Here is a 12,221-nt window from a genome sequence, read left to right on the forward strand (position 1 = left end):
CTTCTTTTGTATGTTAGGTTTTAATTTTTGGTTAGGAGACCATTTGGAATTGTTTGCTCAATTTTCAGTCACCAAATGCTTGTGACACTCAATTTCTTAGTGTAAAGGATATTGTCTCTAAATAATTGATTCACAAGTTGAGTGGCACGAGTCGTTTACGGAGTGGAAATAAGGATTCCTCTTAAAGAGGAAAAAGAGACTCGTAAGCATTGTCTTGCTCCAACTAGCTTTCATAATGCCATCAAAACAAACACCTTTAGTTGCACTGTTATCTGAAAAACATGTGTCCATTTATTCTAAATTCCAGTAAGTGTGTTTTTCACTTGAAAACACATAGAAATGTTTACATGTTAGCTCAAAAAAAGTGTTCAGTATGCATGACTACACTTTTTTGGTGTAAAGAAATGAATGGCAAAACATAAGTTGTTAAACATGTAATCATATTTCAAAGCATGACCTATTGTGTTGCAGAAATTGGTGATTGTAGATTTGATGCAGCAGAGTTAGATAGATAACCAAAACAACGGTGATCTCGCCACAACTAGATACTGCCATATCTTCTAAAACTTTAATCGAATATAAAGTGCTGAAATTTCTCATATGATTATACTGCTTTAAATTAGGTACTGGTGTTGTCACTGGGGATTGATGTTCGTCTATTAGCTCCGACACTTGATAAAGCATAGAAATATACAAAATGTTTGTAAATGAGCTGAAAATGAATTGGGCTGGTAGGTTATTCTACTCATTTTCAGATACATTCAGCATTGCTGGCAAGGTTCTTGAAGAAAATTAGCAAAGAATTTTTGGTAGGAAATTTGCACAATTTTTTCCAAATAAGAGGCACAATTGCACAAACACTGTTTCACTCAAGCGGAGAGCAGTAGCTACACAAATATTGCTCTCAAGGCCTCAGAAAATATCGGTTTTTCTGCATTGCCATATCAGAAGGATTAGCTTCTGAAAAAAATTGTATAGTCCATTTAATGGTACCTTACAACATGATTATAGGGGGTATTCAACAATGAAACATCCTGCGAATAATTCGCTCAGCTCCCTTTTCTTACAAGCCAGGCTAATTTATACTTGCTAAGTTGACAAATTCCAAGAAGGAATCTACCTATTCAACTCCATGCACACAAACTTCTCATCCCTCTCAATATTCTTCTGGCAATAACAATACTAACTGCTTACACATGGAAATTACATTACATATTCTGCAGGCAAACTGTATCCCTCTCAGTCTTCACTGTCAAAAGTTTCAGTTGAGTTCCACAAGAGGCGATCGTGGTATTAGAGATGGTTTCAGTTCCAATTCCTTCTCATCAACTGATTCATACGGATGGTTTTCGTGAAACTCTTCTAAAAGAGCGTCCATTGGCATCGTACACAGTGATTCAATGCTGCTCTTACTTGGAACATCCGCCTCACATCGTACTGGTGTTGTTCCCGTTGGTTCATAATCCTGTGACATCATGAAACAAAAATCATCAGTAGTGTCCCAAATTTAAGAGTGGCTTTCAAAATAACCGCACATTCACATCAACTTGGGAACAGTTTTGCAACGAGCTCCAAAAATTGTTTTTGCAATTTGATTATACAAAACTTTACTGCTTGTTAACAACTTGAGGAGAACATCAAAAGCATGAACAAAAGTCAGTCTTACCATGTATTTTTCCTGAAAAGTGGCTTCTGCCTCCTTTTCAATGGCTGTAGCCTGACCAGAGTGATCCTCCCTAAATACTTCAATGATATTTGTCTGAGCTTTGACAGAAGAAAATATTCCAGACACTTGTCCTTCTTGCTTCTCCAATAATCCTGTTTTAATGTTTTAAAATAAATTAAGCAAGCATGTCCAAAGAGCAACTTGTCGAGTTCTGTGGAGCGTAATTTACAATATGATTTCATTAATGAAGTATCAAATTGTTGGTTTCATTAAGGATTGAGGATGCAATCAAGATAGCTGAGTCAGATAGCTAAAAGTTTCTCAATTCAAGAGAGAAAAATCAAGAGGGAAGACATATTCAAATTGGAAATATATTCTTCACAAGCGCTATTAAGCTGAGCAACAATGTGATAAAACTTACTGTTCAGGTCCTTGGCCAAGTCTTCACTACTATTGAATGCATCTTGTTCAGCAGTAGCTCTTGCAGAACTAATTTCAGAAACATGCAGCTCATTGCTTTCAGACACATTTCTGCAGTAAAAATATAAAATCTCCTTAAAGGAAACCGGAAATACAACATAATTCTGAATGTATATTATACAACAGGCAAAACCTCCTGTACTGGTTTAAAGACTGCTCGGAAACAAAAGAGAACATGAACTCCGTTTTTCAGGTTATGTTTGATACAGTTGCTTATTTACGTTTGTTACCGGAAGAAAAAAAATTTACTAGTCTTTCGGTGATGGAAAGTGACATACTTTACTAACGACACCATCGCTGTGGCTTGATTTCTGCATGTCTCATTGAGAGACTCGTGAGTCCTCTTCAGATGCTTAGAAGCAGTTTCAGCAATACCAACACTAAATTGAAAAACAAATAAACCAATTAATTAAGATTAACATAGTCAACATGAGAATGTTATTTTCCATAGCAAAAGCTAGAACAATCCGAAAACAGCATAATAATAAGAAAAAGATCAACCTTTTTTGTAACAGCAACTCCATACTACAATGTTGGGCGGCTGAGAAATCAGCACTATCATTCGCATTATCCTCAGCCTGCACTGAAAAGGTCTGCCATTTTCGTTTTGCATCTGTTGTCAGACCGTCCATGGATGAGACATGCCCATCTAGGAAAGATTTGTTTGTAACAGCAGTTTCTGTCAGATTACCAAGCCTTTCATCGACCTGCATACTCATTTGTAAAATCTACATATCAGCACAAAACTGAAAAGGGAAAAGAAAGGTCTGGAGTACAGAAGGCCCCACATACCATCTCCTTCTGTCGGCGAATGTGGCTAGTGACTAAGTCGGTCATATCGGCAATAAGTTTCTCAGCGTCAAATTTTGATCGTTCCTTCATCATAAATTATCAAATATCAGATAAGGTGTAAAGACTATAGTACAAAAAAAAAATCGCACAGGCAGAACAAAATGCCAAACCTCAAATACTTTCTGGAATTCAGAAATACTCTTTATCTGAGTCTCCTCCATCTGAGATGCATGAGCAGAAAGTTTACTCGATTCTTCTGTGATCTTGTTTAGGTATTCCTTAATGAACTCCGAAATATCCTTCATGTGTTCAATACTATCATGAAACCTCTGACAACAAAAAGAGGAAACAATCAGTCATTTATAATCTCTGAAAAGATCATAAAAGTGAACATGGATATAATACAGAGAGTTATAGATTTTTGCTAATGTGTATGAGACAAACCTGGCGTAGCTCCCTTGCAAAACGAGCCATTTCCACTTGATGGGACGCCAGAGTTGATTGAAGATCCTCATACATTGTAAGTGCTTCGGTGTCCTCATTCAGCAGAAACTAATAGAAATAAAAAGAAATGTTCAATGGTTCTTGACCAATGTGTATAAAAGTTGATGGTGGTCATACTAATTACAGAAGCTCGAATAATCATTCGTCCATTTTGCCTCTTCAGTTCTTAAGTCAAACCCCATACATGGTATTCTCCTCAGGTAGAGTAATCTTTTACTAATGTCAAGCATGAAATATATACCAGTACAAGTCAACTGTAAGGCCTGAAAAATGATTGTGTGGACATGTTGTATTATGAATAAACGATCAAGAATATAAAACCCTTGTTCACACACACACACCTCTTCAATGGACCGAGGATTGTTAGATGCTAAAGCTGACATCTCTTCCAATGTAGCATCGGTGCTTGCTTTGTGCAAACGAACAACATTTTGAAGAGCCTCGACGTGAGAAATATGCAAGGTCTTTGAAGCCATCACTTTTTTCTTTAACTCTGTAATAGCCTGTGAGGAGATGGATTTTACAAACAGCAAGGGCATGTCAGTGTGAAAAAATGGAGACTCCTAGTTTCAGAAAATCTTGCAACCAAATTAGATTGAGTAAACACGACTAAATATAAATACAACTATCAGACCATCATGGATTTGATCTGCTACCTCATTATGATTATCAAGAAGTGAATGACAGAGCTTGTCAATACATTCAAGTTGCTCATTTTGTTGAGACATAGAAGCTGCCACTGTGCTGCAAAGAGCTCCGAGTCTCTTTTCAAGCTCAGCTTGATAATTTGTTATCACTGACTTGTTGTCGGAACTCAACTTGTCCTCTCGATCTGACCCCACAAAAATTACAGATCAAATTTTAAGTTAAAAAAAAAAAATATTACTAGTATGTGTACCAAACTACCAACTAACAAGAGTAATAACCACATAGTATGGAATCATGGACCAAGTTACATACCAAGTTTTGAATGAAGTGAAGCATTATCTTGAAGAGATTTCTCCAAGTCCAAACGTAACGCACAAGCTTGTTGAGCTAAAGCAATTTCTGTAAGGATGATAACAAGAAACGACTAATTATAGATTAAACAGACAATGTCCAACACAAGGTTTCAAAGAGTTGGAAATTCAACCATAAAGGCTAACCTGCTTTTTTCTGTTCTGATATAATAAAGTCCTTTTCTTTTATAGAGTATTTGCATCTCTTAAGCTCCTCCTCAGTGCCAGCTAGCAATTTTCTTGTGAGACTCAAATCTTTCTGCACAGATGATATGTTTGTCAAGAAAGGTCAATGCTGCAAATTAACAGAAAATTAATCAATAGCAACATAAATCACCTGTGTTGAATTAAGCCTTCTGCTGAGATCGGAGCATTCCTCAACTTGTGCTACATATCTACCTTGCAACTCTTCAAGTTGCTATTCCAATTACAAGACAGAAATGAGGTTACATATTCTAACCACGCTTGTTTATCCAATATAGACAAACTCAAACAATATACCTTCTGCTGGCTCTCAATGGTTACCCCCATTTGCTCAATTTGATCTCCCATCGCCTATAAAGGAAGAAAAGAAGCTGAGAACACAGAGATTCAAGTGTCAACTAGTCAGAGATAGAATGAAAGACGAGGATCATACCTTTCTTTCACTTTCTTCCTGATAGTAACGTTCTTTTGGAATGTATACTCCATTTTTCTCCCGTGTCGCATAAACCTCTAAACACAAGATAAGATTGATATTGAGATACAGAATAAGAGCAACAGTTGGGTAATGGGTACATGTATGGACGGTTGGTCAGGCATTCCTTACCCGCCTTCAGCTTCTCAATTTCACCATACAAATCCTTGATCAAAGCAGATTTCATCATTTTCTGATTTACCTGAATAGAAGTTAAGTGTTAATAACATCTTGCTAGTTACGACCAGCCCACTGTACAGACAAACCTCTGACTTGTATTTAATAAGTCGTGCACTTTCAGCAGATTGGTTCATTTGAACATTGGCAGACCTACCTCAGGCTTGTTTTTAATATGTTTTGCCCTGTGTGCATAATCTAGAGTGCTGAGAGTTTCCTCTAGACAGTGAACAGCTGGTGATACTGTTGCTATAATGCATGTTTTTGTTCGTCCTCCAAGTGAATCACGTAATAGTCGAGTGAGCTTGCTATCCCTAGAATATACAATCTTAACAAGTTAGGAGCCGACAAAAGTCAACAGAACTACTGTGAGCTTGCAAAGCATGTACCTGTAAGGAATATGTCCTAAATGCTCTACGAGAGCATTTATGACACGCCCTAGTGTAAGAAGACTTTTATTGATCTCTCCAGCTTCTCTGGCACGACCCTGAGAAGAACAGAAAAAGCAGATTAAATTGGCAGCAAAAAAGCTTCTGTCGTACACAAAAATTCAATTAAGTTCCCAAGTGCAAGTACTAAAACAGTAAAACCGTTGCAGTCACATGTAGCCAGAAATATAATGTAAGAATCGGATAAGTTACACACCTCCCTAGCCCCAGACCGAGAAATATTCTCAGACCCGGCCAAATCTACAAGATTAAGCTTTCCACATTTAATTAGCTCCTCTCCTTCAGGGGTTGCTTCTTTGATGTGTATGGTAATAGAAAATAGAGAATGGGATCGACTGAAATCAACAAAATGAAACAGCGAGTTTAATGGCGAAATAGATTTGGGGCTGAAAAGAGAGGAAACATGACATGATAAATAGAGCCCAGCAAGAGACCTTGATTGTTTATTAAGTAGAGTCTCAGCAGTTCGACGCTTTGCAGATCCCCTTTCAAGAAGGGTAAAAATCTCACTCGAACTGGTAACAATCTCCTCCTCCAACCCTCTAACAAGGACGCCTCCTTTACCATCTTCCATGAGAGGCAACTGCTTCTTCTGCCTATCCTCCAAAGCAACTCTAGAGAGTTCTTCTGGGGCCAGTAAATCAGTGATTTCTTCGTTATACAACTCCAAAAAAGTGACCTTCACACTATACTCGGCATTCTGAGACTCTAGCGTGTCAAATATCTGCTTAATAGCACGCGGAATGACTCCTGCTTCGGCAGGTAGCTCTCCATTAGGGCCGCTCTAACAATTCATTAAGCAGCTCGAATTAGCAACTACCACAGCAGAGACACAGACAATTCATAACAAAATCAGGCGTGAAATTTAATAAGTTTGTCCCTATACCTTTGATCTCTTACAATCACCTTCCATTGTATATGTTTTACCCGTGCCAGTTTGTCCATATGCGAAAATAGTACAATTGAATCCTTCAAGAACCTCATGAACAATCGGAACAATGGCTTGATCATACAGATCTCGTTGCTGAGAGGAGGGGCCGAAAACCTAAACAAAACCCCACAACTAATATCAAAGTAGATCCACAGCAATTCACTGATTTTGACTGAAGACACAATACATGCTCCGACAAAAAGAAATGGTACAAACCAATACAGAAAATCGCATAAACAATTTCAAATAATTAAATTCCCAATAACACAGTCCATCCAACACATTTGTTAATCGTACTCATTTACTCCCTACGTCTCAATCATTTGTTATAACTTCTATTCAAATACCGAGCCACAATAAATAAATAAAAGTAAACAATTGAATACAGAAAACAAAGTTGTGTCGGTAATGTAGAGCAATTGTGGATTCTGAGCTAAGCAAAATGAAATCGGAAATATGCAAGCGACAGCCTTTAGTAAAGAAAAAAGGAAACCCTAGAAAAGGGAAGAAGAAGAAGAAGAAGAAGACCTTATCGAAGACGAAAACACGATCGAAGTGTTTGCCGGCAATGTTCTGAGAAACGGAAACTTCTCTCTGATAATCATTACAGGTGACGACTTGGGGGGCATTGTTGCGAAGCTCTTCATCGCTGAAAGGCCTGTGGAAATCCAATAAAATACAAATAAGAGAGTGAAATAGAAAAGGGTGAAAAAGGCGAGGAGGAGGAAGAAGGGAAAACCTGCAGCGAAGAAGGACTTGGACATTAACGCCTTTCTCCTTGTCGTGGCGATTCGACATTATAATAAGTTAGTATGAGTGAAGCGAAGAGAACAAGTGAAAGAATGAAGAATGGAAAATGGATGGAGATTGGAGAACGGTGAGTCTGAAAAGAGAGAAGCGGGATATGTAATGATTTTTGAATTTTGGAGGTGACGCTCCCTTTCTATTTCAAATATTATGTAGGACTGGCTACGCCCATCTGACGGCTCTGCCCACTCTTCTTTTTATTTACCGCACCCCAACCTCTACATTTTTTTTGGCCCAAACTATCAAATTACTAAACCCACCAAGGCCTCTACTTATCAAATAGAACTCATCAAATGGTCCGGTCCGACACAGGCCGACTTTTTGCCAGGCTTGGTCCTTAGATTTGGCCCAAATAAGCCCATGGCCCGGCCCAAATAAGGCCCGACATTTATTTAGGGCCGGGTTTGGGCCTATCTCGTTGCCCAATTTATGGTCCGGTCTAGCCCATTACAAATGAAATTTACGATAAAATAACAAATTCTCTATCACCATTTCCGAATCACAGTTTGCTATATCAATTTATTTTACCCGATTCGTAAATATCGATGACGTTTTACTAAAGATCGACGACGTTTTCATTCCGAAAGACCATTTTGTCCTTCACATCTCACTAACTCTACTCTTTTCTCTCTAACTCCAAAAATCCCCAAATATTCCCAACATCAAACACCATCACCACCTCCTACCACCACGGCCCCACTGCCAGCCGCCACATCCACGCCGCCACTATCGTTGACCTCCACCACCGTCTACTGTTCATATCCGGTTAGTTTTTTTTTTCAAAAAAAAAAAAAAAAAAAAAAAAAAAAATAGCTTTGTAATTGAAATTAAATCGTTTATTGTTGTTGTTAATAGATTATATGACTTTATTTGTTAGTTTTAATTGATTATATGCTTCGATTAGGCTAGTTAATTGAATTTGTTTTGATTATTTTAGGTTTTATTAAACTTTATTGAATTAGTTTTGAAAGATAGGTTGTTGTTTGTATTATTGTAATTGTATTGTTGTTTTTGTTGTCAATCTTTTGCTAATTAGTTTTAATTGTATAGTTGTTTGCGTAAAATAGGTCAATTATATGTCGAATAATGTTGTTGTTGGTGTCGAATTTGAGTCGAAAAAAATGGGAGAAGGGAACTGATAGTAATGTATTGTGTCGGTCTAAGAGGGTGATTTTATCACCCTCGTGTCTTTTAATATGGGTCTTTTGGTACACTTTTCCTAGCACTTGGCAATTGGTTATGTGGTGGTAATTTGTGCACTTTACCTCGGTTGGACACTTGATCTTAATGCATGGAACCCGAGAGGCAATAGAGCACCTTTCAAAGGTCAACACAAGGCACGAGAGGATCACTTGTAACCCGGAAACCAGTTGGGAGAAGTAGGAATGAAGACTAGAAGAAATGAAGGCAATTGAAGAGGTCTAGCTCGTGGAAAATAGAAGTCCAAAAATGCGAGCCTGTGCGCAGCCTGCGCAAACAGGGTGCGCGGGCAAGAACAGTGGTTGCGCAGCCTGCGCAGCTCTACTATACGGGTTTTCTAATCTTCTTTTTGGGCTTCTTAAGTGGAAATCTTTCTAGGTTTTCGTGAAGCCCTATAAATACCCGAGAGTTTGAAGACCTAAAGCATTCACCTACCATCCTATCATCTCATCTAATCTCATTTTGAGGGTTTTAATCTTGTAATAATTTAGAAGACAATTTTCCATTCAAGTTGTAATCTTTCTTTATTGTTGGGTTTATGAAGACTATGGAAGGCTAAATCCTTCCCTACTTGGTGTAATCCATTGCAAGCTTTCATCTTTATCATTGTATTGACTCCTTAATCTCTACTCTTTCATTTATTTCAATTTCTAAGTTTTAATGACATGATGAATGTTTTGTTGTGAGAAGTAATTACCCTTGCCTCTTTAATGTTCATCTATTGCTTGTTTATTGCAAAGTTCCTTGCTTTTGTGATAACTTGTTGAAGCATCTCATGATTATTGATATCTTGGTTTAAAGTATCAACCTTTGTGAGTAGAAATTGATTATATCATTGGGTTTGTTGGTTTAAACATATCTTTGTGATATCCCATTTACTTTCCTCTTGGTTTGCTCTTCATGCTCTTAGTTGCAATTCCTACATGGTTTAATGTTAGAATTTGTAGTCTAAGTAGGATTATCATTGTTGGCTTAGATAGTGGTAATCACTTGCTTGAGGATTGTTGTTGGGTAAATGAAAATTGGAGAGAAAAGAGTCTTGCTTTGAGAAAAGTTGGAACTTGTAGGATTGCACCAAGTTCTCACCTCTTATAATTGTTACTTGCATACCAAGTGTTTGTTACCTTGTCTCATAGGAAAAATCACATCTCCTTGATTTTGTTACTTGTTTTCTCCATGACAATTCTCCATATATGTTTCTCTATTGTTGTTCATTGTTAATACTCATAGTTTGTTTATAGTCTTGTGCTTTGTCCATCTTAATTAATCTAAATTCAAGTTTTTAGTCTTAAATCCCTTCTCTTGGATTCGACCCTTACTTCCCTTTACTACTATTCTTAATTGCATAGTGTAGAGCTAAGTTTGGTTTATAAATTGTTAATTTGGTAGGTTAATTCTAGTATTTTACGACACCTAGTTTATTGCTATCAAATTTTGGCGCCGTTGCCGGGGAAGGGCAACATAGCTAAAGGCTTGATTGTTATATTGCATGTTAGTTATTTCTCTTCTCTTTGTTTTGATAAGTAAGTGGAAGTTCTAACTTGTGTGTGTAGTGCGAAGGTTTATGTTTAGTTCTCCACAACACGATGAATTAACCCCCGTGGAAGAGGACGCTTTTGGAGCATATTCGTGGTTATTTACTAATCCTTGGTACCAAAGAGCACAAAGAGAACATCGAGTAGAAGAAGCACTTTTGGAAGATCCTTTAGAAGAACCTATTGAAGTAAATCCGATTGAAGTAGAGTATCCCCCTATGGCGAATGACACGAGAACCATCCGGGAGATATGAGCAAGGAATTATGATGAGCAACCCTTGTGTATCACCTACCCCCCTCTAGGAGCCAATGAAAATTTCGAACTCAAAGGCTTCTTTATCCATAACTTGCCTAAGTTCCATGGCCATGCGGGGAATGACCCAAACCGTCACCTTTCAGAATTTCACATGATGTGTGAAGGTGCTATTCCGAATGGGGTGACGGAGGATCAATTCAAATTACGGGCCTTCCCATTTTCTTTGTTGGATTCGGCCAAAGATTGGCTCTTTTATCTTGATCCGGGATCTATAAGAACTTGGAAGGAAATGAAGGCGGCTTTTCTTGAGAAGTACTACCCCGATGCCCGTCACAACCGTGCTAAGAAGGCCATTACTACCATAGAACAAGACCTCAATGGTGAAACCATGTATGAGTATTGGGAGAGGTTTAAAAAGTTGGTAGCTCAATGCCCATACCACGGGTTGAGCGATGATGATCTTCTTGTGAACTTCTATGAAGGGCTAGGCCAAGATGATCAAAGAATGGTCAATTCCGCTACCGGAGGAGGGTTGGAAAAATTTTCCATAGTGGATGCCAAGGAAATCATTGAGAGACTTGCCTCTACTAGGAGGAATTATGGAAGAACTCAAAAGGGAACAAGGAATACTTCTTCAATGGGAATGTAACACCCCCATACTCCAAGTGCCTTACCAGGACCACTCAGGTATGAAGACATCACCATCTCGGTCGCCCGAGGTATGATAATCAAATAGACAAAACAGAAACAACATTTATTATAAATAGTTTAATGAATAAGTACAATCCTCAAAACCGAACCAAAGTACGATACAAGATTCTCAAGTGACTGTTCTAACTGAAATGTAAAATAAACTAAGGCTACAGCGGAAGACTCTATCGTCACGTCGTGGCATCCCAGCTATCCCAGTACTCATCTCTATACCTGTTCAATATCTGCTCACCATCCCCGAATGGATCACCGCAGGTTTACAAAACAACACCGGGGTCAGTACTAATCACACAATCAATATAGATAACAGTAATAAGATAAGCAGACAGCTGAACTGTCACACACACACACACACGCATACACCACCAACTCCCATCACCTCAATACTGACTGTCCACTGGACCAACCCTGCCAGTGGGGGACCGCAGCCGTTCCCACCTAAGCCCCGCTCATCATACGAGCGATAACCCTGTCCCATTAATGTGCACATCCCCTTCCGTGGCGGGTTCCACGAAGGGCGAAACTAGGGCGTGAAGTCACTCCCGCAAGTGACCCCACTCAGCCGAGAACGCATCTCGAGAGCCATAGACAACCAATCACAATCACAATCACAATCACAATCATCATATCAAACAACTAACTACAAAGACATCACCAATATCCCATTATGGGACTAATACCGAGTAGGAAATCCTACCCGAAAGCACAACAAGCGGACACGTATCTACAAACAGTCAAAACGCCTCTTCTACGAACTCTCCTCCTATCATATAACACACATAGACCATACATCACATACTACACATAAAAACCCCCAATTCTTAAATTAGGGTTTAACCAAACTTAATTAAACATTATAAAAACTATATTAAAAGCTTACCCTCGACGCAAGGAATCCAACGACACGAAAAACGACAAGAACCGACCGTCTGAACTCCGGGAATTGCTAAGAATGCGATTAGGAAGATGAAGTGGTTGCTTTCTCTCTTAAACAGGGTTTTAGGTTTTGTAAAAGTGATTTAAAACAATGACGAATATG

General features: G+C 38.4%; 1 protein-coding gene across 1 annotated transcript; it reads right to left on the reverse strand.

The window, feature by feature from the left end:
- Positions 1 to 890: 890 nt before the first annotated feature.
- LOC141611330 (kinesin-like protein KIN-5C) lies at positions 891 to 7,652 on the reverse strand. The gene is made up of 23 exons (XM_074429850.1): positions 7,413 to 7,652; positions 7,202 to 7,331; positions 6,629 to 6,787; positions 6,177 to 6,526; positions 5,939 to 6,077; positions 5,683 to 5,780; positions 5,451 to 5,607; positions 5,249 to 5,318; positions 5,078 to 5,154; positions 4,942 to 4,995; positions 4,778 to 4,858; positions 4,588 to 4,699; positions 4,403 to 4,489; positions 4,099 to 4,274; positions 3,784 to 3,945; positions 3,383 to 3,490; positions 3,109 to 3,267; positions 2,939 to 3,022; positions 2,648 to 2,853; positions 2,425 to 2,526; positions 2,088 to 2,197; positions 1,667 to 1,818; positions 891 to 1,465 (listed from the first exon to the last, which is right to left on the reverse strand). The coding sequence occupies exons 1-23, from the start codon at positions 7,469 to 7,471 to the stop codon at positions 1,262 to 1,264; spliced, it is 3,036 nt and encodes a 1,011-aa protein (XP_074285951.1). The 5' UTR covers positions 7,472 to 7,652; the 3' UTR covers positions 891 to 1,261.
- Positions 7,653 to 12,221: the final 4,569 nt, after the last annotated feature.

Source organism: Silene latifolia, chromosome 1, assembly GCF_048544455.1.
Source record: "Silene latifolia isolate original U9 population chromosome 1, ASM4854445v1, whole genome shotgun sequence".
Classification (NCBI taxonomy): domain Eukaryota; kingdom Viridiplantae; phylum Streptophyta; class Magnoliopsida; order Caryophyllales; family Caryophyllaceae; genus Silene; species Silene latifolia.